Raw genomic sequence first — 27,972 nt, 5'->3', positions numbered from 1 at the left:
TGTTTTTCTTAAATTGTTGAAGACATATGCTACATAATAAAAAGTAATGTTCTCAAGTTTAGACTTTAAGCAAACGATCACGTAATCCGATGACTACGAGTCATACTACTGGGATTCAAGAGAGTTAGACATTGTTATACAGTGTTTAAGATGTAAAGACGATTACGATCACTTTGTTTAGACACATGTAGTAAATACTATAACTAAAATGAATATATTTCTTAAATAGTGTTTTTCGATATAATAAGAAAAACACATTTTAAATAATAAGTCACGTGATAGAAGTCTTTTACCACTTAATAGAAAATGATATAATCATATTCCAGCAATTACACTCCTAATTAATATAAAAACTGATAAGTAATTGTCCAATTGTTAATAGCCAATTACAACTATCAACGTGCCTACATACGAAAAATAAAACATATATAAAGGGGCAAGATTTCTTTGTTTCATCGTGAACTTCTCTTAGATTTCTTTTATATAGAAAGAAAAAAAACCACTAAGCAAAGAAGCAAGGATCTTCTCTCTACACTCTATACTATCTATTCTGTTTATACTTTTAACATCCTCATCTCTATTTTGTTTGCGTCACTTTAACTTCATTATATGTTTAATATTGACAATTCTGGCATACTCTCTTATTGCTGTTACTATTGCTCAATATTTTCCCTTTTACCTAATATCTTTCTTTGTTGGCAACAATAGGTCAACAACAAGCACATACAATTATTAATAGAATCTATCGATATCCGAGATCGCTACTCTAAGTCATCAATAACACTATACTGCCGATACGCAAGAGCTTTATTTCTGAATACAAACTATATTTATAACTACAAATTAACACGTGCCCCAACGCCAAACCTGAAATGAAATGATGGGACATCAATGTTGCTAATACAAGAGCATTACTCATATGACTAATATAACTACTTGATTAGTGATTATTTTGTTGATAATATAAAAAAAGAAAACCACCAAGCAAGAAAACAATCCTCTTTTTATATTTTTTCTCCTGTGTATATCTCCAATATCTTCATTTCTACCATTGTCCGTGTTATCCCATTTTCAATTTACATTTAATATTAACAATTCCAGAATATTCTCGTACTGTTGTTACTATTGCTCAATCCCCTTTCTTAATAAATAATTTTTCTTTGTTGACCTCTATAAGTCTACATTATAAGCCAACTTAGGTATACAATACAAATTACTAGTAACTATCTAAAGACTCAATGAATAACTACTTAACTTATCACCAAGTTAGTTTTCAAACTTATGAAAATATTCGTTGTTTAATTCGTAGCTAGCAACTTATAGATGAGAATATGTTCAATATCATTTACAACAGATTTTTATCTAATTGGAACCAAAAATTAACTTCCTAAATCCAACGTTAATAAGCCAACCTCATTATTTAAATACATACACACACTAATGGTATATGTACTACTAATTCCTTCTACCAACTCACCTGTATTCGAGCATTCCTCCAGCACGTACGTATCCTGCTTATCAACTTGCACTATACAATTCCCACGAATTCTCCAACACTGTTTTAACATACAAAGCATATTGAACACAAATCTCACGGATAAGAGGAAGGTTCTATTGTTAAAAATATACTGTTTACATAACACCTTTTCTTATCTAATACCCTAAGAGATGTCCCTATCATCTAAAAACTTAGACATATATAAGCATCTCAAATTATAGTCAACTATACCATTCAATTATAGTTCCTTTCAATAGAACAAGAACCGCAAAGTAATGTTCGGATTATCTCTATATCTTTTATATTTATATCTCTTATCTAAATTATTCTATATTCCATTAATAATATTGTTTTGTGCCAATGTTACTATTTCTACTTTTCTTTATTATTAACTTACTACTGCGTCTTCTTCAATTCAAGGCACTGGTCCTTTCCTCTATCTTTCTATCCTTCCAACTTTTCTTTTGTTAACCTCTCTTTGTCAACATTTTTCTTTGACAAGTTTCGTGGATATAACAGTTAATCAATAGTTTGAATATACTTCACTTTTAACATTACGAATAGCGATCATTTAATCGTTTAATTGAACATATGATAATGATATGCTAAATAGAGAAGATCATTCTATTCTGCAAACGTAAAAATGGGACTAACGTTTAGGTGTTGATATATAACCAAGAAACTAATTCTTAATTGCATTCACAATATCAGAGATACAAGATGCTACTAAATGCTGTCTCAAACAAAGCATATATCGGGCGAATTGCAGCACATTTCTCTCAGATAATATCAATACTATTTAACTCTGATAAGGTAGTAGAGAGACAGCATTCCAGAACTGCATCATATTGCATGACTCGTTGATAATTTATCTAAACAACTCATTTCTTATTTATTTCTTTACTTTATTGACAGTGTTTGTTACAATCATATGTTTATAAGTTTATAATTTGTCTTAAGCTAAATTATAGTTTCAGAAAATACAAGTTCTTGCCTTAATGAAAGGGTTACTCCAATGTTTAATGAAAAAGCGAAATAGTCATTACAAGACTTTATCTAAGCTTCTTATCACTAATTGTCCAAAGAACATTACCTACATATGTTGTAGATGAGTTGAAATACAAATTGGGAGCTAAATAGGTCAGAAAATAATAGAAAATATTAAAAAATGAGGTAATGTAGAAGATGTTGCGTAGAGAGGTAGATATATTTAATTGATAGGCTCTACGAAAAAGTTTAAGCGAACTATACTAAATAGGTAGTCAGTTAATCTTTCTAGGGATATTCCCTCTTATAGCGTGTAAAGAATCAGTATAGAAATGAAAGTTGGCAAAAGTTGAATTGTATTGTAGGTTTCATAGTTGTTATACAAAATGGATATATGGTTAGATATATATGCAGTATATAGTACTAATTGGTAGATGCAATATGTTGGTTTAGCTCTGCGGCAATGCATAATATTTCATTACTTTCCACTATTTGAACCTTTTCGGAGCTTTTATCTTTCAAAGCTTTTAGGGCAAGGTGGACACCGACTTGGCCTACCTCATCACCAAAAACAGGGTGTCCTACTAAGGCCTGTAGTCTTGATCTGTAGACCCAGTTACCAAGTGTAGTAAATGTGGAGTTCCCGAAACCTTTTAAGTTTTCTTGTCTTTCTCCTAGTAATGGTCCTGGTCTTAGGATGATTAAATGGTCGAAATCTATGGCTTTCAGATCTCTTTCGATTTCACCTTTCATCTTTAAATAGAAAAATCTAGAGTCTGCACTAGCCCCAGCAGAAGATACAACAACGAAGGTGCTGCATCCATTTTCTTTGGCCTTCTTGGCAAAATCGATATTTAAGTCATGATCTATGTAATATTGCTGTTGTGCACCACCTGCTGCCTTTTTTGTTGTGGCCAAACCTGTCATAAGTATATCTATCTTGTCAGTAGGAAAATGTGAAATCCATTTACTATTATCTTTTTCTACAATTTGTTGAGCGGTTTTATCTGACTCAATAGGTCTTCTAGTAATGGTGAATACTTTATTGATAAGGCCAGATTGTTCTGTGTATTTCAGTAACGCAGAACCACATAACCCAGTAGCTCCCAGGATTAAAGCGTTTAATTTAGTAGGCATATTTTATTTATAATATTGTTATTATTATTTTGTAACACGTTATTTTGTGTGTAAGGTATACATAACTATTTTGATTAATCTCCTTTTATAGTTTTCAAAATTAATGTTTAATTCTTTTTTTTTTTCATTTCCCTTGCACCATTAACATTTTCCTTGGAAACTGTTCGGCCGAGCACAGCATGTGAAATTCTCAAATACAACTTACCCCACAATAGACTATAATTTTATCCAACCAGTTATTCAAAGGGATGCTAAATTTTCGAGTTATATATACTAGATTTTATTGTTTATACAAAAATATTATGTTTAGTAATTATCTTAGTCTAATAGTTTTTGAATTCCTTCACATATTGAACTTCAAATCTTTAGTACAAGTCACATACTCAGTTTAATTTAGTAATCAAGCGAAACACTTCTTGTGATCATTAATAAAATGGTATTGCTACCGTATGGCTACCCAATATGGCCTTCATTGTATATTATTTACTATCTTTTGATTAGTGATATTTTCAGTTAGGCATATAGTTAGACTCTCTTGAATTATGACATTATTGATAATAACAATACCATCTATTAGAACCCTGAAGCTCTCATTAAGACAATCTAAATACTTAATAACCATTCCAAAACCCTTAAAAAGCGAAGGATGCAAGTTTAAAAGCTGCACGCTTCCTTCGAGAAGTATTAATGAGGTCTGTTTTTCATTCAAAAGCTCATAAAGGTATAGCTCATTTTTATGTTAAAAGAAGGCAGATTTATATGTAATTTAACTCGTGAATTTGATAAACAGCTTATTATTTAGTTATCCTTGTATAGCCTTGTAGTTATCAGTCACTTATAAAGACATGCTCTGTTATAAACAGATTAACGGATACAAAACTTAGTAAGTAGAACTGTATTATTATACTTCATAGCTTAAAACTTGTATAATTACAATATGGTTCACTTATTGCTCCTAAATACTCACTATATTACTTATGTATAAATACCATGATTTTCAACATAGTTAACTTCTTTTTGAATAGAGACTCACAGTCTTATATATCTACTATATGTATTTTTCCTATTTAGAAGAAGCTATTTTTTTAGCGATTCTAATATCTAACATCTAAGATTGTGCTTTATACTATTCCAGACTAAAAGTCAAGGAGTAATGATTCTAAAATTCATATAACGCTCTTATAAAATCTGTTGTAGTTTTCTTTACTATTTAGATTTAGAAACTTATTAATAACAGCATAATTAGGCTATACGAGTTTCTAAAAGTTGTAAACCCTAATTATTTTTTGTTAATTTACCAGTTTACAGTTTAGTTAATATTTTTTTTCTAGAGCATACCATTTCCAAAAACTTCAAAATTATACCCAAATTTTAAAAATAAAAATAATTCTTAAAAAAGAAAACAAAAAAAGCCAATAGTATTAGGCTAGTAATACCTGATTATACTGTAAAATGGAAATTTTAACGCATAAAAAAAACTACAATTATATTGGATGTCAGTATAAAATTATAAAAATCTAAAAAAAAAAATTTAATAAGTAAAATGAGTCAATAAAACATCATTACTAAATAATTTACAATTAGTTGGTTTAAAATCTTTCATCAATCCACTCCTCCCACTTAGATGTTTTGTTTTTTTGAACACTACCGTCCAATACATCGAATGTACCTTCCAATGCAGAAAATTTAAAACCTTGAGAACCAATAACCGCATTAAATAATGGAGAATCAGTTCCATCATTATTTTCATCATCATCTTCATTAGAACGCCCCTTTCTTTGGATTCCACTAGCTAGTACGGTTGAAGCCGAACCTAATGAACTCTTTTGTCTTTTAATAATCTTATCAATTTCAAACTCTAAAGTTTCCAAGATTTTTTTAACTGGTCTTGAAGTAAATAATTCAGATTTATTACATGCTAATAATATATCAACACCGTTATTAAAATATTTAGTATTTTCAGTAATAACTAAAATATCATATAGGAATTGAGCAGTATCTGTTAAATTTTTTGGATCGATAGTAGAATCAACTAAGAATATTAAACCTTTTAAATTTTTGAAATTCTTTAAATTGTTTAATAATTTATAATGCAATTTAATATGACCTGGGTAATCAATTAGAGTGAAGGAATTATTTGAATTGGATAATTTGAAATTATTTGCAATATTTGGTTCTTGAGATGTTACCGTTAAAATGGTTGAATCATCATACGATAACTTATTAAATAATGAAGTCTTACCAGAATCAGATGGACCTGCAAGAATGATTGTTGGTGATGAAATTTTTTCTTTTGAATTTGCAGAAGATAAATTTGAGAGACTTTTGTTATTTAACCTACTTTTCGCTGATTTAACCAAAATGCTAATTAGAATTGTAGAAATTATTATTGTGCCTAAAGCTATAATGATTGGTAATTGTAAATTATCTTTATTTTCCATCAATGAATTCATTGAATTTTCTGGAGATATAGTGGGCTCAGAGGCATCTGTATTATTTAAATTCATTATAACTAGGGGATAGTATTTTATTCTCTAGATGATGATTCAATGCTTTCTCTGTTTTAATTAGTTTTATATAATACAATTATGTTCCTTAATAATCAACGGAGGTATAATTTCTTTTTTTTTTCTTTCTTTTTTTATTTTTACTTATTCATTCATAAGTAGAAAATTTATCAAATTATTTCAAAACTTCACCTTTTCAAATTAACTATTTAATTTTGTTTTGCAAATTGCAATTGTACAAGCAATATAGTTAAAAAAATTTGTATTTTTTCAAATAATAATCATTAAATGACATATATAATACTTTTAAAATAATCACATGAGATTCTCTTTTTATTATAGTGGCTCTTAATTGGAACAACCTCAACAAAAACATGGTTTCGTGGTCTAGTTGGTTATGGCATCTGCTTAACACGCAGAACGTCCCCAGTTCGATCCTGGGCGAAATCAATGTTAAAATTTTTCTTTGTCAGTAGAAGGTCACGTGACGAATCCTGATCGCTTTAAAAGTATTACTGCTATCATAGTTATTTGCTATATAATATGGATTACTAGACTTTACTGACACCGGAAACTTATAATATTAACATTAATACTCTACTCCAAAAATAGAAGAGAGGCAAATATTTAGTGAATGTTTTTTATTTTTTTTATTTTTCATTTTTTGAAACAAAGTATTATAAACAAACTAAAAATAAATTAAATTAAATATGTATGAGTTAAATGCAAATAAAAAGTGTTTTTATATAAGAATGTATAATATTTTTTCTTTTACAACTTTAAAAGAAAAAAAAAAATAAAGATGAAGTGAATTGAATATGAATAGAAACAGACTAAAAAAACAAATAAACAGAACCTTAACAAAGGATGCACACGTTATTATTGTCTTTTGAAGGGGAAGTGGATCCATTATCTAGTCTTGATGTATGAGGAAGTAATGATGTGGAATTTGTAGTCTCTAGTAAGTTTGTGGTTGTATTGAATCTGAATAGTTTTTTCTTATTACAATGTATTGGGGAAGTTGCACTATTTGTTGAAAGTGGGTTAGTATGATGACGAGTATAGAGTGGAGGCAACTCCGAGGTAGATCTTGTACGAGAATGATTAGAGGTGGAAGAAGGAGTAGTAGTAGTAGTAGTAGCAGTAGTAGTAGTGGCTGTGGTGGTGGGAGTTGGAGGAGTAGATTTCGTAATAAGGTTATTAGGGTCTTGGGTTGAAGAAACAAAAGATGTGATTGTTGAATTACTGGAAGTTGAAGTGATAGTGGCGTCATCAGAAGGAATGTTATTAATGGGGGAAGCAGAAGCAGAGCCGGTCACTGAACAAGAATTAGAATCATCTTTGGAAAGAGTCTTGTTTGTATTGGAGTTATTATTTGATAAATTTTCAAAAATCAATTTATTCTTCAATTTATTTTTTTCAATTTCTATAAGAATGGTAAATAATAAATTTTGTGTATTTAAATTCAATTTCGAAGTGATTTCAAAATAGTATTTGTTGATGGAAAGATTCAATTTATACATTAAAAGATTAACCTCTTGAATAGAAACTGTTCTCTTGTAATTCAAATCCGATTTTGTATTGACAATGAAAATTGGAGGTAATGCCAATTGAGAATTGGATGAATTGAAGACTCTATCAATAGTGATGAAATAATATCTTAATTCGTTGAACGATTCCACCGAAGTAGGGTCGAAACAAAGAACAAATGAATCTGATTGAAGCAATTGTTCCGATCTGATGTCGGAATAATCTTCGATATCGATTGGGATGGAATCTAGAAATTGCAATTGCAATGTAGCCTTGTTTAATTTCTTGTTCAATTTATTTAAATGCATGATGGAGTTCAATTTCTTCACATATTTACAATTAATATTGGAAGTGGAGTTCAAATGGATAGATTTATAATAGATATCATCGTTGGATACATTGGACAGTACTTTAGAATTGAATTGATCATTCAACCAATTATGGATCAAAGAAGTTTTCCCCGATGAATGAGATCCCATGACAGTAATCCTATACGACGACATATCGTAGAATCTGGGCAACGAGTTCGAATAGTTGATACTATCGTAGAGTAAAGTAGTCATACTATGTTGTTAATGAGCAATCGTGAATTGTGATGCGTAATATGGACTTTATAGCAGGAAAACATATATTATATGTATATATATATTATAGAAACAAATTAAGTACTACAAGGCAATTCAACAAGATCCTGAAGTTATTCAAACATAGACTTATTGGTCTAATATATACCCCATAAAATGCCTTTGATGAAATCTGGAACTAGATCTCAGATGTCCAGAGAGCTATGACGCGGTGAACCGCCAAAATTTCCTATTTGGCCAATCCACATAATGTGCTTGCAAGATCTTCATGGAACGTCCCAGAAAACACCGCAGAACCGATACTAAGCGGAACAGAACGTTTTGGGCAGTAAATTCTGCTGCCCCATTTCCTGGCTGTTTCCCCAAACAGGACTGTAGGATTTCTGAAGGTTTTTTTTTTATTTCTTATTGCTCCAGATTTTGTCGCCACGAAAATTCAATATATTCACCTTTATGTATATAGGTGTATATGAAAAGGTATATATAAATGTATATACGTATAATATAGTATATTGCATATTGCCTGTTTGGGACGTCTTTCAGAGACAAAGGCCCGGAGGATCCGCTGTTGCTCTGGACACGGCACGAAAAAAAAAATTATAAAAAAGGCAAAAAAAGGAAAAAAAACGGAAAATAAAGAAAAAGAAGAAAAAAAATTTAAAAAATATTAAAAAAATTGAAAAAGAAAAAACTCGCCACTATCCCAATCGGGTACGAAGATACGTCCGGAGACACGGAATGACAGACAGAGAAACTACCGCAGGCGAATGTGGGGCTCTGTGGGGCCAGCCGGGCGTTGAAACAAGTAACGGGAAAATACAGGCAAACAATTGCTTGTCCACAATGCATGTTTCCTGATGCGGAAACAAACCCACATCAGGCACGCAATACATGCCGTATTAGGCAAGATGTTCACCCAGACACTGTATTGCTCCACAATCCGCTGAAGCGTGGGGGTGGCAAAAGGAAAAAAACGTGGGGCAAATATGTCCCGGGGTTAATAACCAAATCGCCGATGGAGAAAAGTAATGGCCGGTCGGTCACGAGCCGTGCAGGGTAACTGTTTTGGGCTAGAACTTGGAAACTTGGACTAATTTAATATGTCTGGACTAAGAGCCGTTTTTGGGTGATGCTGTCCTTGCCATTGTCGCATCTCCGTCTCCGCCTTTGTCCCGCATTCTCCACATATTGAGAAACATTTCCTAAACGGAATTTTATTTGGGAAAGCGTACCGGAGTTCTAGATTTCCTACGTCCGAACAATGGAAATGTAGGTGAAAAAGAAATTAAAGGAAATTAAAAGAAAACTAAAAAGAAAATATTGCTTATTGCTTATTATTTCCGTTCTTTCTTTTTTTCCTTAATTATAAGCAGGATGATGCCTGATAGGGAAATTATAGCTATGATTTCCGATTGTTTCAAGACTCCAGGTATTTTCGTTAATATTTCCTATTCTGGATATCGCCTTGTGCTAAGAATTGACAATGGCTACTTTTATACGAATCTATATCTATGTATACGTATATGTATAGATATATCTATACATATATATAAGTATATGCTGGTAAAATTAGAAGCACAGCAAAAGGTAATTGGGTTTAATAAGATATTAAAGCAGGTGTTCCTTTGCAAGACGTTTATGTAGTAAATAGGGGGAACCTCCTTACGTGTCACTATATTGGTAGAATATCTTGGAGTATTTTTTTCTTTCTCTCTCTTTTTTTTTCCTTTGCTTTAGCTCTTTTTTGCCTTAGCTTTTGATCTTGCCTTAGTCTTTGATGACAATCATTATAAACGATAGGAAAATCTTTTTCTTTTAAAGTCAACCCTATACACCAACCCTAGGGTCCCAAACACGCAAACCCGAGGCACACGTTTTCCATCGATCCCACGTGATTGTTTATGTGGTTACTAGAAATAGAACTCAGTATTTGTCAACACGCGTGCTTACCCAAAAGGGAAACAATATTTGGTCCATTTGATTCCTTTGGGGATGCTGGAGTGATGGAGTTGTATAAGATTTTATTTTATTTTTTTTTATAGATTATAATCTAACATTCTGAAGATTTGCATTCTAAAATAACATATTTGTAATAAAAATTGTTGGATCTTATTAAAAATTTATTTTACGATTTTATTTTTTTTTTTTGAATTATTGAAAGAAAATTCTAATCAAATAAAAATTAATATAACCACCTACCACTACCCCTCCCCCCACACACACAACATGACATCCGATGCACATGATTTCCATACGGGTATGATCGTTTGGATACCAGATAACGATCATCTGTTTGTAAAAGCTAAAATCTTATCCATGGACAATGCCTCGTCAAAAGTAACTGTAACAATACTCTCTGCCAATACAGAATCGATATTACCAATAAATGAATTACAACCCACAAACCCTTCTCCAACTTTCGATAAAGTTGATAACATGTCTATGTTAACTCATTTGAACGAACCTTCAGTACTTTATAACTTACAGAATCGATATCAAGATGATATCATTTACACATATTCAGGTCTTTTCTTAGTCGCATTAAACCCTTATACAAATTTGAATCTATATTCCAATGATTATATAAATAATTACCATGGCTCTTTAAAGGATGAAAATCCTCCTCATATCTTTGCCATTGCTGAATTTGCTTATCAAAATTTATTACAAACACAAATCAATCAATCTATATTAGTTACTGGTGAATCGGGTGCCGGTAAGACTGAAAATACCAAAATCATTTTAAATTATCTTTCAAATATTACTTCAATAAATCATATGATCACGTCTACTCCATCAACTTCATTTATAGAAAATGATGATATGACATCAACAACCATTGAAGAAGATCTCGATTCACGATCGTTTGAAAAAAAAATTTTGAAAAGTAATCCCATCTTGGAATCATTTGGGAACGCTCAAACGTTAAGGAATAATAATTCGTCCAGATTTGGGAAATTCATAAAGATTAAATTTAATTTGGGTTCTGGGAAAATTACCGGTATTAATATAGATTGGTATTTATTAGAAAAATCAAGAATCATATTACAATCACAAAAGGAAAGAAATTATCATATATTTTATCAATTATTATCAGAATTATCTACAAATACCAAATTAAAAGAATCTTTAAATTTAACTTCTTCATCTCCATTAGACTATAACATTTTGAAAAATTCAAATTTGAAAATCCCTGGTGTAGATGATTTGAAAAATTTTAATGAATTGAAAAATTCGTTATTAATTATTGGGTTTTCCAGTGAAATCATCTTGGAAATATTTAAAATTATATCAATAATCTTATTAATTGGTAATATAGAATTTAAACCAAATAGAAATTCGACTTCCACAGCAAATAACGCTCAAGCGGTCATCACTTCAGATTTAAAACCTCTCTTGGATTTATTAGGTATTGAAAATGAAATGGATTTTAAAGACTCCATTTTGAGACCCAAATCAAAGGCAGGTAAAGAATGGGTACATCAATCGAAAAATTCTACCCAATCAAAATTCATCCTGAATGCCCTATCAAGATCATTGTACGAACATTTGTTTGCCTTTATCGTCGAACAGATTAATAACAATTTAAACTCATCAGATTCAAATCCAAATTCCAATGATTTTGCATCAGAAGATGATGAACATTTCATCGGTTTATTAGATATTGCAGGTTTTGAAATCTTCGATTTAAATTCATTCGAACAATTGTGTATTAATTATACTAATGAAAATTTACAACAATTCTTCAATAATCATATGTTTATTTTAGAACAAAATGAATATTTAAAGGAAAATATTAATTGGAATTATATCGACTTTGGTAAGGATTCTATAGAGACTATAAATTTAATAGAAAATACAAAAGATAAATCAATACCCACAGGGATATTACCATTATTAGATGAAGTATCCATTTTACCAAATTCAAATAATAATTCCTTTTATGATAAATTAATCGATTCTTGGGATAAAAAATCTAAGAAATTTAAAAGATCCAAAAAATTAAATTCATTTATTATAAATCATTATGCTGGTGATGTAGAATATAATACTGAAGAATGGTTATCCAAAAATAAAGATCCGTTAAACGAACATTTATTAAGTGTCTTATCAAATTCAAATAACCCTCTAATTCAATCTTTCTTCAATACCCAAACGTCTTCATCAAACTCTTTAATGAAAAAGAAAAAATATAAAACTACTGCTTCTCGTCATACTGATCAATTACATTCTTTATTAAAACAATTAAATGATACAAATCCACATTTTGTTCGTTGTATTATCCCCAATAATAAAAAAATCGCTAAATCTTTCGATAGAAAATTAATTTTAAATCAATTACGTTGTAATGGTGTTCTTGAAGGTATCAAGATAGCAAGAAAGGGATACCCAAATAGAATTTTCTTTAAAGAATTTTTCCAAAGATATAATATCCTATCCAAGACTGATAATACAGATTCCATCGATAATAACACAATGACTTCTTCAAGACAAAATTGCGAGATTTTGTTAAAATCTTTACAACTAAGCGATGAATTATACAAAATTGGTAATACGAAATTATTCTTCAAAAATGGTGTATTAGCCAAATTAGAATTAGAAAAGGAAAAACAATTAAATCAAATCTTAACAAATCTAAATGCACATATTCGTTCCAAATTAATTAGACAACCCATGGAAAATAATTTAAATAAATTGAAATACTCAAAGATTATAGGTGCTACTTTTACTAATTATAATAATTTGATGTCTAGTGATGATTGGTATAATTTATATATTAAATTAAAACCATTATTAAATTCAACAAAGGAAATAAACAAATCCAAGAAGTTTAGTGAAAAGATTAAATCGTTGGAGTTGCAGATTAAAGACTTAAATGAAAAATTAATTAAATCTGAAACCACTGATAAAGAAAATGTATTGAAATTAAATCAATCAATGGATGAGATTAATTCTTTGAAAAATCATATTTTAGAAAAAAATGATGAATTAGATAAGATAAAATTAGAATCCGATGCAACTTTAAAGAAGTGGGAATCATTAAACGAAACTAACAATACCTTAACCAAAGATTTGAAATCAATGACTGATAAAATGGAAACAAGAGAAAAGGAAATTGAAACTTTGAAAAACGATACTACAAAGATTGATGAAATTAATACTCAGTTAAAAGAAGCTAAGGAGAAAATTCTTCAGAAGGATAAGGAAATAATTACTTTGAAGAATGATACGTCTGCTGCTGATAAGTTGGAATCTCAATTAAAAGATTTACAAGCTAATTTAATATCAAAGGATAAGAAATCAAAAGATGATAAATCATTGATTGATTCATTGAACACCAAAATTACAAAACTTGAAGAATCTCTAACCAAACGGGATAAGGAGATCATAACTTTAAAGACAAATACCAAAACAAACGACGACTTAACAAATAAATTGAAAAAATTAGAAACTGAATTATCGACCAAGGAAAAATCTTATAAATTATTATTTGATTCTAACAAATCGTTGGAGACAGAAATTCATTCAATTAAAAAAGTTGTTGCCTCTAAAGATTCTCAAATTAAAAATTTGAATGATACATTAAGTAAAAAGGAAAATAATTTGGATGGAAAATTGTCATTATTAGAGAAAGAGTGCCATTCTGCTTTAACTAAAATGAAAACTCTTTTACTTGATAATTCTAAATTGAAAAATCAAATAGAACAATTAACTGAATCAAATAACTCTTTGGAAAAGAAACTATCAAAGAAAGATGATGAATTAGAAAATTTGAAAGGAATCTCTAAAATCCATTCTGATGAACTAACAACTATAACCAATGAAAGAGATTCATTTATTGAAGAAAATGAAAAATTGATTACGGAGTTGAAATCGAGCAGAGCTTCATATTCTGAACTTAATAAAAATTTTAACAAGTTAAGTGAAAAGATGAAAAAATTACAGTCTGCATCTTCTGATGACGAATCCTTATCAAATGAAGAATTGCATGTTAAGATTAAATCACTCGAGAAGAATTTAGCAAACGAGGTATCATTAAATAAGTATTTGAATGAAAAATTATTCGAAAAAATTGAAGAATCAAAACGTCATAATAGTTTCAGCTCATCTCGTTTTATTAAATCTGAAAAGAGTATGCAAGATTTATTAAAGATTAATGAAGATTCTGAGCTCATTGTAGAGGAGTATAAGAAAAAATTACATGAATTACAAGAAGATAAAAAAGATCTAATGTCAAGATTAACATTTACTGAAACACGCTTAGCATCATCTTCATTCGAATTACAAACCAAATCATCCCAATTAAATACATTGAAAACTATAGTTTCTGGATTGAATTTACCTCATGATACAATGATGACTATTGATAGAGAATTAAAGGAATCAAAACCTTCTGATATTAATGTAGAAAAAATCTTACTGGAAATTGAGCATTTAAAGAGACAATTAGAAATTGAAACCAAAGCTAAAATTGATGCAGAAAACTCTGTTGCAGCTTTACATGATAAATTTAAGAGAATACAAAGATCTGATTCATCATCTGAAATCTATAAATTAAAATATGAAGCTAGTGCTGAAAAGATTAGAACTCTGGAAAGTAAATTATCGAGAGAGCCTTTAAAACCTTTATCCAATGTTTCTTCCAACGACTTATTTAATAAACGTGAAAGCATCAGTAAATATGATGAAGATTTACGTGCTTATAGATTAGAAATTTTGAATTTGAAGGAAATCATGAAAAATTCTGATAAGGGAGTAGCTACTCTTCAAAAAAGACTGGAAGAAAAATCTTTGAATGAAAATCTGTTGCTAGATCGAATCAAGATTCTAGAAAAAGATTTAGACACGACTGAACATCAAAATGAATTATTATCGAAAACGTTAACTTCGCAAAAACAACAAATTGAAAATAATTTGAATGAAATTCATCAATACGAACTACAGCTTAAGGATTATGCCTATGCGCTAAAACAATCGGATGAAGATATTCAACAAATGGTATCTAATATTAACTTCCTTAAAGACCAAATCAAGGATAATGAACAAGCCTTGTTCGATCATGAAAATGAAAAGAATTCTTTAATAATGGAATTGAACGATACATCCCTAGAATTAAAGAAATCACAAGATGCGATTAAGTTATATACTTCAGAGATTTCTCATTTGAAGGAACGTATAGTTGATGCTCAAGACAGAACAAAAGAATATGAGGAAATTGACCAATTAAGAAGTCAATTAAAACAATATATGAAAATAGAATCTGAGCTAAATAAGGAAATATCTGTGTTGAATTTTAAATTAAACACTCTCACAAAAGATTCTGAATATAAGATAGAAGAATTATTAAAACAAACCAATCATTATACTGAACTAGTGGAAAAATTGGGCTCTGAAAGAGATATGCTTGATTCAACTGGTCAAAATTTGAAACAATTATACGAAAATGTATCTACAGAGGCTAGTACCCTATCTGATAATATGAAATCATTAATCAATGAGAATACCATGCTTTCTGGTGAGGTTGAAAGATTAGAAAACTTATTGGAAGATAAGAATAAATTATTAAATGAAATAAAGTATGAGAATAATGATTCGAAAAACTCAATTAAATATTTGCAAGAAACTTTAGAATTAAGAAATAAACAAACTGAAAGAAATGAAGAACTATTGAAATCGTTACAAGATCAACTTGACGAATTCAAGGAAAATTACAATGAGGAAAAACAAAATGCCTTAGAGTTTGAAGAGGAATATAGATCTGTTGATAAATTAAACCATCAATTAACTTTGAAGTATAATACTCTAAGGGATCGTTTGAATGATACCAGAGAAAGAGACCAATGGTTAGCCAAAATTCACGAACTTGAAACAAAGATATCTGAGGAAACAGAATTAAAATATGAAGAGATTAAGAAAAATAAAAAACTTGAACATATAATCGGTGATTTACAAAGAGAAAATTTAATGAGTTCTAGTATAGCTGATAAAGTAGAAGATGAAAGAAAAAACTTTGAGTCTAGTGCTTCTCAGTACGCTAATCACATCGATGAATTGGAATCTCAAATAGCCAAACAAGAAATTGAAATCCGTAAATTGTCCAGAGATAATTTATTTTTACAAGATAGAATACCTGAAATGGAAAAAGAAGTATTTTATTGGAAGGAACGTTACAACAATTCTATAATTGCTGCGGAAGACATTACTTTTGAAGAGGTTGCCGCATAATATGAGCTTAAGTGGTTCTCATTTATATTTCACCCCTTTTTTTTTAATTAGACATTTAATTTTATTATGTTATTTAATGACTTTTTATAGATTTAACAAAGAGAAGTGTTAACAGTGTCTTTTTTTCAGCATCCATATTCTTAAAGTATCTTTTCTCCAGTGGAAATAAATTAATAAAAATAAGAAATTTATAAAAAATTAATATTATATGCCTATGAAACGGGTTATATAGTATTTACGTTGTTTCATTTTATAAGTGATATTTTCTCCCTAAAATATTACATGTTATTAAAACCATCTTTTCTTTGTAGCTTTAACTGTAGATCTACCATCATGCTTACCTAAACCGTATTTCTTTAGTGTGCCCATTACATCGCCAAATGCCTCTCTTTCACCTTGCATAACAATAGTTGGTTTACCAGTACCGCTACCAGCATTCTTAACTTTACCTGTGAATATTTCTCTCGCGATATCTTGTACGTCCTTTGTTGTTACATTTTCAATTTTTTGAATCATTTCAGAGACAGGAATTCTAGTATTTTGAACAGCTAATTGCCTACCCATATCTTCTAATTCTACAAGCCTTGATTCCAAGTTCATTAGAAGAGAAGATTTTAATTGATTCTTGGCACGTTTAACTTCACTGTCATTAAAAGAGTTTGGTTCCAAAAATGTGGCAATTTCATTAGCTATAACATTTAAAACGTCATTTGCATTATTCTTAAAGCACGAGACATGAATTCCAAATAAACCTGTATCACTGTATGTATGTGAAAAGGCATTACAAGTATCAACTTCATAATGGACATTCAAGATATCGGTATATAAACGAGAGAACATCCCCTTACCGGGTCCACCAGCAGAAAATGAACTACCACCTCCTAATAAAGTTTGCAAAACTGCACCTGCATAAACTGAGTCATGAGCAGCAGGATATGATTCAAATCCAATTTGAAAATGATAGAGTTCTATTGGAGTAGCACCATAATATGGGGCTGGTGGTAGACATGCTTCCCCACCAATGTACTGTGCTACTTCTGGTGTCGATGTATTTATTAGATTGACCTTTGAATTAGGATTTAAATTCCAATCAGCGAATTGGGTTAATGCCATTTCAACAGCCTTGTCATGTGGAACACCAACAAATGCCGCAACAGTGTTTTTTGGTGTATATAAAGCATCACGGTAAAGTTGTAAAGTATTTGGAGTTACAGTTGGAATTGATTCTAAAGGACATAGCAATGGTGCACCTAAAGTTTTACCAGCAAATGCAGTTGTATGTAATAATTCAGGAAGAGCTAGTTCCGGCTTTTGCCAAATTTCACCCACTTCGTATTGAGCGATTTGTTTTTGTTCTTCGACTTCCTCTACAGTGATCAAAGGTGATTTAACAGTCTGACTCATCAGTTTCAACATTTTGTCTACATCTTGATTAAATACAGATGCTTGATAGATCATTGTCTCACGAGATGAGATACATTGATAATTCCCACCCAATAATTCCAATTTTTGGGAAATATCTTTCCCTGAATAATTCTGCGTTGATTTAAAAGCCAGACGATCTAGCAAATGTGTGCACCCAATAGTCTCTGGAGTTTCAAATCTGGATCCAGCATGCATATATAGACCTACTGCACTAAAATGCCCTTTTGTATTAGAAGTAGCCACGGTGACACCATTTGGTAAAGTTGTCTTTTTGAATGTGTCTCGGAGAGCTGTGGAGTATAATCTACTTGAGATTCTTAGCATTATTCTTTTAAATAGTAGAATTGACTAATTTTAAAAAGTAATTCAGGTTATTCTTGACGAATTTTATTTATCCTTTTACTGCCCTCATGAAATTATATATATATATATATATTTATGTAAATACATATATATCGATATTACACATATACTCTAATTTCCTTCATTTTCACCCGAAATTTAAAATGTCGTGGACCTCGGTAAAGTACGCTGCGACTATTTCTGGGCCAGCCTTATTTCTTACAAGAAGCATTCTTATTCAATTCAGAAGGAACTCCTTTTATAAATGACAATTGGATGAGAGAAATCTAGAACATTTAATATTTCAAGTCCAAGTTTAAACTAAAAGTTAATGATTTATTTTTAATCTTTTAATATTGTGGTATTATTACTACAAACTTTGGTGTAAAAAGCTTTAAAACACTAGCAACTCTTCTTCAATTAATCCTTTCCTATACATTTTTCTATGCTTATCTTTTATGATTTTCTAACTTAAATATGCTTTTTTTTATTTAAATAAATAGTAATATTAGTGATGCCATTTAATAATAAAAACATCAACATTCTTTACAGTTATCTGTTTTTACTTTTTATAGTAGGACGGAAAACCAGTTCCGACCAAAACTTTTTTTTAAAAAAAGAAAAAAAGATTTCGGAATTTTATTCATCACAGAGTGACTAATGTGAAAAATTATATTCATCGACTTTATTTACTTAAATATAGCCAGTTTTGGCTACTATTTCTACACATTGTGCATACTTGGTATCCTGTTAATGGAATATTCTTGAGTAAGATCAAATTTAAAAACATTATCTCGACTATTACATATGCCACGTAAATTTGAAATCAAAGTCCCTGCTTCATCAGCCAACATTGGCCCAGGTTATGATGTTATGGGTGTTTCATTGTCATTGTACTTAAAATTAAATGTCGACATTGATAGTGCCTATGCTCACCCAAACGATACCAATGATACTGATGCCGTGGAAAGAGCCAAGGCTATCAATGCTGACCCAAACAATTGTAGATTAGAATATACTCCAAGTAGTGAAGGTTATGGCCAAGTCCCTTTATCTACTGACTCTAATTTGATTACAAGAACTGCCCTATATGTCCTACGTTGTCATAATATCCGTACTTTCCCAATTGGTACCTTGATTACCATTGATAACCCAATCCCATTAGGTCGTGGTTTAGGTTCTTCAGGGGCTGCTGTAGTTGCCGGTGTTATGTTGGGTAATGAATTGGGTAACTTGAACCTTTCTAAGCAAAGAATGCTAGATTTCTGTTTGATGATCGAACGTCATCCAGACAATATCACTGCTGCCATGATAGGTGGTTTCTGTGGTTCTTTCTTAAGAGACTTAACTCCACAAGAATTAGAAAGAAGAGAAATCCCATTGGCTGAAGTCTTACCAGAACCTTCTGGTGGCGAAAACACTGGTGTGAACCCACCTCTGCCACCTACTGATATTGGTAGACATGTAAAATATAACTGGAACCCAAAGATCAAATGTATCTCCATCATTCCAAACTTCGAATTGTCTACTGCTGACTCAAGATCAGTCTTACCAAAGGCTTATACCACTGGTGACTTGGTCTTCAACTTACAAAGATTGGCTGTCTTAACAAGTGCTATTGGTTTGGACCCACCAAATCCAGATTTGATTTACCCAGCTATGCAAGATAGAGTCCATCAACCATACAGAAGAACTCTTGTACCTGGTTTAACCGACATCCTAACCAGTGTTACCCCAAAGACCAACCCAGGTCTATTAGGTATTTGCTTATCAGGTGCTGGCCCAACTATCTTAGCTTTAGCTACTGATAATTTCGAAGATATTGCAAATGAGTTAATTGCCGTCTTCAAGAAACATAACATCAGTTGTTCCTGGAAATTGTTATCCCCAGCTTACGATGGTGCCACTGTAGAAAACATTGCTTAATGACCTCCCCCCCCCCCCCCATTATCACACGCAAATATATATATATAACTGTATAGATAATTACTTACTCAACGATAAAGATTTTCAAAATACTCGAGAAGTATTTTATTTCTTTTGCAATACTATATTTCCCAAATTGGCAGTCATGCCTCATTGCCCGGCGGTAATATTACTATATAATAGTCCATTTTTATAACTTTACAAAACTTTCCTGTATAATATAATAATATAATTCAATGCCAATTTCAGTTTAATAATACATAAGCCAATACAATAAAGCAAGCTATATTATTCTCAATTCATTTAAGATAAAAAACACAACTTTAAAGCTATTAAGGCTAATTTGTGTCATTTAACGGTTACCCTCCTTGTTTATTATGTGGTTCACGGATGTAAACTCATTTATTGGGAAACCACTAAATATTCCGGAAATGAAAATTATCCGCCTCGCGTTGATATTTTATTCATCTTGAAATTTGAAATTTGAAATTTGGAAATGTATTAGAATTAAGTATATATCCATAACAATGGAGCAATTTAAAGAAAACCTTTAAAGAATCTTAGTCATTAGGAACAAATTTTTTTGAATTGTGATTGTTTGCTCAGTAACAATCAATACAAATATTTGTGCATAAATTGTAACTACCTCTCCTCTCAAGCCTACTGAAGAGGATAATAATTAAGACCACATAATATTAAATATAAAAGGATGTCTTCAGTTGCTGTCTCAGGAAAAACAAATTCACAAGAAAGACCTCTATATAAATTCTCTTGGAGCTATTTTATTCAATTGATCATATGGCTAATCATTCTAACTTATGTTCTACGCAAACTGTTTACTGGTCATGGTTCCGATATCAATTTCGGGAAATTTCTTTTAAAGACATCTCCATACCTTTGGGCTAATCTAGGTATAGCCTTATGTATAGGGTTAAGTATCATTGGTTCTGCTTGGGGGATCTTCATTACTGGGTCCTCAATCATTGGTGCTGGTGTTAGAGCTCCAAGAATTACTACCAAGAATTTAATTTCCATTATTTTCTGTGAAGTTGTGGCCATTTATGGGTTGATTATTTCCATTGTCTTTTCTTCCAAATTAACAGTCGTTTCATCTGCCGATTCTTTATACACTAAATCAAACTATTATACCGGGTTTGCTTTGTTTTGGGCAGGTATCACTGTCGGTGCTTCAAATTTGATTTGTGGTGTTGCTGTCGGTGTCACTGGTGCTACTGCTGCCATCTCTGATGCTGCCGATTCTGCATTATTTGTTAAAATCTTAGTTATTGAAATTTTCGGTTCTATCTTAGGTTTATTAGGTTTAATTGTTGGTTTATTAATGGCCGGGAAAGCTTCTGATTTCCATTGAGTTTTTTATATTTTTTATTTACTCACTTATCTTTTTTAGAATTTTTTTTCTTCACCTTTTGACCTTTATACTCTACTTACAATTTTTCATACCTTCATAACAATCAATCTGACAAGATTGTTGTATATAGAATATTTTAATCTTACATTTTCTGATATCTTTATATATTTATTTTCATTAATTAAATAATAAGATATATACATATATAATATTTCTTTTTACTTTATATATATTATACTATTAATTAAACAATTAAAGCAAATTAATATAATAATTTATTAAAAAAGACAAATATATATATATATATATATGAATAATAATTATGAATTAGAATGTTGTATAATTATTAATATTGATATGTATATGTGTATTCTCATTGTGCTTCTTAAGTAAATGAAAATAATATTCAGTAAGGATATATATAACAAGTAGCAAATGACAATAAAATAATATTAGAAATCTAGTTGTAAGTTTCGAAATCACCATTAAATGCCTGTCTAGTCCAATCTAACATCTTATCATAAACAATTCTGTTAGCATTATGATATTTGATAGCATGACTAGAATCAGGGAAAATCATCATATCATAATTAGCAACGTTATTAGAATTAAATTTATCTAAAACAATCATTGTATTCTGAACATGAACATTATCATCACCACTGCCATGCATAATTAGCAATCTTTTACATTTACCAATATTCTTTACATTTGCAACATTTGAGTTATCATAACCATCGATATTTTCTTGTGGTGTATGCATATAACGTTCAGTATAAATAGAATCATATAAGCTCCAATCAGTCACTGGGGCTACTGATATACCGTATTTGAAATGTTCTCCCGCGTCTTTTTCAAGCGTCTTCAAAGTTAAATAACCACCATATGACCAGCCAAATAATGAAATCTTTTCTGCATTAACGTAAGACTTGCCACCGTAAATTGAAGCGGCAGATATCTGGTCACGAGCTTCATAATCCCCAAGATTATCACGTACTATAGATCTGAATTTCTTCCCCTTGAAACCGGTACCTCTACCATCAACACACACGACAATTGCATTTAATTGAGATGCGATGACTTCATTGAATCCTACTGAAAATGTCTTAATTACTTGTTGAGAATTTGGACCACCATAAGCGAAAAAGAAAACTGGGTAATGATTACGTAATTCTGGGTTAAAATCATTTGGTAAAATTTCAAAAGAATTAACAATAATATCTTGCCCATTATCATCCATACCTAAATATAATTCATCAAACGATTTTTCAGGAACTGAATATCTCAACAGATTATGTCTTAATTCATCATTTTTTTCCAAATAATATAAGGTTTCACCAATTATGTTACCTCTAGTATGATGATCCTTTTGTTTTGATCTTAAATCAATAATTTTTTGATATGGAATATCTGGGCCTCTATAAGTCAATAAGACAAATCTGTTACCTGGTGAAAATGATACAGAGAAAACTCCATCCATATCTGTATCTGTAACCGCATGAACTTTACCAGGTTTACTCAAATGGATATAATACAAATGTCTTTCAACAGATGATTTTTTAGTAGCAATGAAATAAAGTCTATCATTTTCTTGATCAAATGAAATGGCATCTGAAGTGACTTCCCAATTACCTGTTGTTAATATAATAGGTTCACTATCTTGATAAGACTTATAATAAACAAGGTGGTTATAGCCATCAACGGGAATAATATCGATATAACCATCTGTATCTCTACCCTTTGAAGGATTCTTTGGAACAACTTTTGTATCATGTGTAATTTCCCACCAACTTTCTTCAGCTGGATCATTTCTTGCAGTATTGACGTCTTGAGTAATTGCGTCAACAGTTAAAACAGTTAAAACATCAGAAGATCTGTCAGAAACTTTTGTAACAAATGTATTCTCATTAACCCAAAATAATTCTGTAATTAATAATGGGTTTGACCTATGCTCCTTATTAATGTTAACTGGATAGCTTCTATCTTCTTCTAAACTATAAACCCAAACGTCAACTTCTGGGTTCGAAGTACCAGCTTTTGGATATTTGATAGAACGCATTTCTGGATATAAATCATTGCCATTTGTATGATTAATTTCATTTTGAACATAATATGGAATAACAATTTCTTTAACTTTATCTTCAAGAGTCTTGAAAAAGGCAATAAATTTACCATTTGGAGACCACCATAGAGCAGTATCTGATTCTAAGACTTCTTCTTCATAAACCCAATCAGGTTTACCATTAAATATATTTTCACTACCATCTTTAGTAATTTTTTTGGAAATAGAATGAGTTTCTGTGGAATATATATACAAGTCATTATCTTGAACAAAGGAAATATCAATGGAATTTGGTGACCATTGAGCTACAGCAATGTTATCACTAATTTTGTAAAATTCTGAATCTTCAATTTCATAAATATAATAAGTACCAAAATAGGAATGTCTCCAATTTGCTACAGAGTTTGTTCTAATTAGCAATCGTTTCAAATCAGGAGATGCCACCAACGAATCGATCTTATAAGCTGTCCCATGAATAGTAATATCTTTCCCCTGATAAAGTATCTGGCAATATTCTTTATCATGAACAGATTTAACCATATATGTATCGTTGGAAACTGTCATAAATAACCCACGGTCATTTGTTTCGAAATCTAATACACGAAGCCATTGCAAACTTTGTAGTTTTGGTTTGAAAGTATTATTCCTAACATTTTCAAAAGAAATCTTCAATGAACCATCCTTTGTATGTCTTGAATTTAGTGCCTTTCCACCATTCTGATTATAAAAGTTTCTATGACTACCAAGACGACCATGGTCACGAATTTCTTGTGCAGTTAAGATAGGTACAACTTTTAATAGGACGATGGTACCCCATAACAAAAGAACTAATATCATTGAAGGAATCAACAGTCCATCTTTGAAGAATTGCTTTTTACTGGTAGAAGAGTGAAGTCTTCCATCGAACAGATCATCTTTGAGGGCTTCGTAATCTTCCCTATTGACTTCCATCATTATTGAATTGGAACAGGGATATTAGTTAATTGAGGGATTGAACAAAAAAAAAATACAACGAATAAAACCGTTTTATAAAGGGAGGCTTCGAAGATAAGTTGTTAAAAGTCTTAATGCTTTTGTTAAGATTTTCAAATCTAGAACAAAGGTACCAAGTTAAGTTTCCCAAATTTCAGAATTCACTACGAAATTAGTTTGTGGCAATTCCGTCCCAATTCTGTATTAATACTCAACTGGGTAAATTAAATATTTGGAAAGAACGTAATATGTTAGTATCTAAATGATAAGAATGAATTTATTCATCATGAATTGATATTTGTTAAAAGTTATAGATTAGAAATGATTTATGAAGCAAGAAGACAGTAATCACTCCTTGTGTATCCAAAAAAAAAAATTCGGAAACGGTTAAGTAAAGTTTTGATAGGCCGGATTATTTAAGATAAAGTTTTCTAGTTAAAAAAAAAAATTAGTTCGTTAATATGTATGACATACGAAGGGAGAGGACTAATGATTAATTAGAATGAGGAAGGCATATTCAAATGCCTACCATCCATGAGATTATATATATTTTCTATCTAGACCGAATTCTAATTCTTTTTCCAAGTCGAAGAAGTCGTCGTAAGCAGTATTATTATTATTAGTGGATTGTGCGCCAGGTATTAGACTACCTGATGAATTTCTTAGATCATTTGGAGAAGCCAAAAAATTTTCTTGTGGTTTTGGAGGGAAGTCAGAGTCTTGATGATTTGGTAGTCCCTGTGAATGGATTCCCACGAATGAATCTTGCAATTCTTCCGGAATATTAGCTTGAGATTGATTCATCATAACTTGTTGAGAGAAATCACGTTCATCCATCTGTTGTTGCTGTTGTTGCTGTTGCTGCTGTTGCTGTTGTTCTTGTAGAGCTCTTTGTTCGTCTATTATTGGTTGTCTAACAAATTGTCTAAAATCATGAACTTCTTCAATAACCATTCGTTTCAATTCCTCCATTTCATTAACACTTTCAAAAGAGCTGAATTCGAATTTTTCAGAACAAATAGGTTCATCAGCAGGGTCATGCCATATAGATAAATAGGGATGTTCCAAAGCTTCATCAACAGTAATTCTCTTTTGTGGATCGAACGCTAACATTTTTTCTAACAAGTCCAAAGCTTGTGGATTTGCATTTGGATATAAATTGACAAATGGAACTTTTGGTATGAAACCTAATTGATGAATATAATCTTGAACGTTTTTAGATCCAATTCTCTTTAAAGTTTCATCGGGCGGAGTCCCTAAAACTTGTAAGATTTGATTCAATTGATTGACATAATCCTTCCCTTTAAAAATTGGCTTCCCACCTAAGAATTCAGCCAAAATACAACCAGTAGACCAAACATCGATGGCTTTAGTATAACCTTGGTAACTTAACATGATTTCTGGGGCTCTATACCATCTTGTAGCGACATATTCAGTCAAAAATTGATTATTCTCCACTGGATTTTCTGAATAACCTCTTGCAAGACCGAAATCACAAATTTTCAACTGACAATCAGCATTAACCAATAGATTCCCTGGTTTCAAATCTCTATGCAACACATCTGCAGAATGGATATATTTTAAACCACATAAAATTTGGTAGATAAAACTCTGATAATGTGCATCAGTTAAAGGTTGATTGGATTTTATAATTTGATGCATATCACATTCCATCAACTCTTCATATAAATATAACCCATCGAATGAATTAGTATCATTTGTATTGTCATTTAAAAAGACAATATCCATATCGTATAAACAAGTAATGTTTTTATGACCTCTAAAGTGTCTTAATAGTTTCAACTCACGTAAGGATCTCTTACATAACAAAGTTTTAGAAAAAACATTGGTGACTTTTTTAATTGCTACATTAGTTTCCTCTACAGCTTCTGTGAATTTGGCTGAACATACTATACCGTATGCACCATGACCTATTTCTTTTATTAATTCGAACCGTTCATCCACTGTGAAATCTTGATTGAATACTTTAAATGTATGTCTTTTAATATAATCGGACATTGTTTCTTTAGATTTTGATTATTTGCGGATAGATTTATTGTATAACTTTCCTCCACGTTTTTATTTTGTATGTATATTATTGAACTTTCTCCTTTTTGAGATTTTTTTTTCAATCTATAAGTGTAATCCTTATTTTTATTTTTTTTTTTTTTCAGCGCATAAAAATAGGAAATTAAATACTCAATAAGGTTTAATTAATTGAGTAAAAAAATCATATATTATTAATATTGAGTTAAAATGATGAATTGATGTAAAAATCCAACAGAAAGATAAGTAACAACTTGATTTTATTTTTTTTTTGTTTTTTAGTTTTTTTTATTGGTTATAATTATTAAACTAAGTTGTGTATTTTTAACAATCAACGAAGGAATTTAATCTAGATCAATTGAAATCTTAATAATTATTTTTCTTGAGATATTCAATAACCAATCTCACAGAGTATTAAAATTTTTAGAAATAAAAAAAAATAATAATAATAATGAAAAAATAATACTAAAAAATTTATATATAGAAATATATATAGAAATAAATAAAATTAGATTAGTAGAAAAACAAACATTAAACTTGAAGAAATAGCAATAATTGATTTGAACAAAATAGGTTTCATCGAAATTAAAATTATTAAAGACTACTATTAATTACAACTATCCAATTGGTTGAAGACAATTTCGGGCTCTCGAGGAGTCTTCGTTAGCAGAAATTTCCGGCTTGAATACTAAAAATAGAACAGGGCACGTGCAACGAGAGAGGTAAGTCTGTGTTCGATTCCTGAGGGAAGTGAGAAATTTTCAGATATTTTTGTAAAGATTAGTGATAATTTTATATTACATTGAGAGTTAGTATTTCAATAATAATATTACATTATAATTTCACTTACAAGGTGATCTCGGAGGGTGTTGTGGAATGGTGGCTACTTCGTTGCTCTCTAAATCTTGAAACTTCTATTACGGAGTAAATACGTTTTACTTAGACAAGTTTACCAGCTTTGATGCTACGTGAATATTGCTAATTGTAGTAAAATTAGGTCAGATAATAATTTAAACTTACTGGGGAAATAAATAAAACATACAGATACATGAAAAATCTTTAGATTCATTGACATATTTTCTACTTTGAGTATTAACCCTCGAGTTACTGTAATGAGAAACTCCGAAGAAAACAGCACCCAACTATGATTTGTTGTTTTGGAACCACATATCTGCAAGAAAATTTCTTAAAACTTAAAAATATTACTTGCAAGGTTATTGCCAAGTTAAGAATTACTCTATAGCCTAGTCAAGATTAGTTGACAAACATACGAACAGATGATTTCAACAGAATTAATTCTAGACGGAAAAAAAAAAAAAAAATTTTTTTCCTTCCTTGTATTATACTACCATTCCTTCACC

General features: G+C 30.5%; 9 protein-coding genes and 1 non-coding gene across 10 annotated transcripts; 4 read left to right on the top strand and 6 right to left on the bottom strand.

Moving 5' to 3' along the window:
* Positions 1-2,908: 2,908 nt before the first annotated feature.
* FMP52 (Fmp52p) lies at positions 2,909-3,622 on the bottom strand (the record flags this gene model as incomplete). The annotated part of the gene is made up of 1 exon (XM_004178299.1): positions 2,909-3,622. One exon carries the CDS (start codon positions 3,620-3,622, stop codon positions 2,909-2,911), a length of 714 nt encoding a protein of 237 aa, XP_004178347.1.
* A 1,589-nt stretch (positions 3,623-5,211) lies between these two features.
* Positions 5,212-6,063, bottom strand: SRP102 (Signal recognition particle receptor subunit beta; the record flags this gene model as incomplete). Its single annotated transcript, XM_004178298.1, has 1 exon — positions 5,212-6,063. The coding sequence occupies one exon, from the start codon at positions 6,061-6,063 to the stop codon at positions 5,212-5,214; it is 852 nt and encodes a 283-aa protein (XP_004178346.1).
* A 442-nt stretch (positions 6,064-6,505) lies between these two features.
* Positions 6,506-6,579, top strand: TBLA0Atrna21V. Its single transcript has one exon. It is a non-coding gene; the product is annotated as a tRNA-Val (tRNA).
* A 407-nt stretch (positions 6,580-6,986) lies between these two features.
* TBLA0A10480 (uncharacterized protein) lies at positions 6,987-8,222 on the bottom strand (the record flags this gene model as incomplete). The annotated part of the gene is made up of 1 exon (XM_004178297.1): positions 6,987-8,222. The coding sequence occupies one exon, from the start codon at positions 8,220-8,222 to the stop codon at positions 6,987-6,989; it is 1,236 nt and encodes a 411-aa protein (XP_004178345.1).
* A 2,247-nt stretch (positions 8,223-10,469) lies between these two features.
* On the top strand, positions 10,470-16,469 carry MYO1 (myosin 1; the record flags this gene model as incomplete). Its single annotated transcript, XM_004178296.1, has 1 exon — positions 10,470-16,469. One exon carries the CDS (start codon positions 10,470-10,472, stop codon positions 16,467-16,469), a length of 6,000 nt encoding a protein of 1,999 aa, XP_004178344.1.
* Positions 16,470-16,757: 288 nt separating this feature from the next.
* Positions 16,758-18,218, bottom strand: MAS2 (mitochondrial-processing protease subunit alpha; the record flags this gene model as incomplete). The annotated part of the gene is made up of 1 exon (XM_004178295.1): positions 16,758-18,218. The coding sequence occupies one exon, from the start codon at positions 18,216-18,218 to the stop codon at positions 16,758-16,760; it is 1,461 nt and encodes a 486-aa protein (XP_004178343.1).
* Positions 18,219-19,043: 825 nt separating this feature from the next.
* THR1 (homoserine kinase) lies at positions 19,044-20,162 on the top strand (the record flags this gene model as incomplete). The annotated part of the gene is made up of 1 exon (XM_004178294.1): positions 19,044-20,162. One exon carries the CDS (start codon positions 19,044-19,046, stop codon positions 20,160-20,162), a length of 1,119 nt encoding a protein of 372 aa, XP_004178342.1.
* Positions 20,163-20,871: 709 nt separating this feature from the next.
* VMA16 (H(+)-transporting V0 sector ATPase subunit c'') lies at positions 20,872-21,531 on the top strand (the record flags this gene model as incomplete). Its single annotated transcript, XM_004178293.1, has 1 exon — positions 20,872-21,531. The coding sequence occupies one exon, from the start codon at positions 20,872-20,874 to the stop codon at positions 21,529-21,531; it is 660 nt and encodes a 219-aa protein (XP_004178341.1).
* A 460-nt stretch (positions 21,532-21,991) lies between these two features.
* DAP2 (dipeptidyl aminopeptidase) lies at positions 21,992-24,547 on the bottom strand (the record flags this gene model as incomplete). The annotated part of the gene is made up of 1 exon (XM_004178292.1): positions 21,992-24,547. One exon carries the CDS (start codon positions 24,545-24,547, stop codon positions 21,992-21,994), a length of 2,556 nt encoding a protein of 851 aa, XP_004178340.1.
* Positions 24,548-25,105: 558 nt separating this feature from the next.
* TBLA0A10420 (mitogen-activated protein kinase) lies at positions 25,106-26,584 on the bottom strand (the record flags this gene model as incomplete). The annotated part of the gene is made up of 1 exon (XM_004178291.1): positions 25,106-26,584. The coding sequence occupies one exon, from the start codon at positions 26,582-26,584 to the stop codon at positions 25,106-25,108; it is 1,479 nt and encodes a 492-aa protein (XP_004178339.1).
* Between the last annotated feature and the right edge of the window lie 1,388 nt (positions 26,585-27,972).

The sequence above is a fragment of the Henningerozyma blattae genome, chromosome 1, assembly GCF_000315915.1.
Source record: "Henningerozyma blattae CBS 6284 chromosome 1, complete genome".
NCBI classification, from domain to species: domain Eukaryota; kingdom Fungi; phylum Ascomycota; class Saccharomycetes; order Saccharomycetales; family Saccharomycetaceae; genus Henningerozyma; species Henningerozyma blattae.
This window is presented reverse-complemented; position numbering and strand designations above follow the sequence as displayed.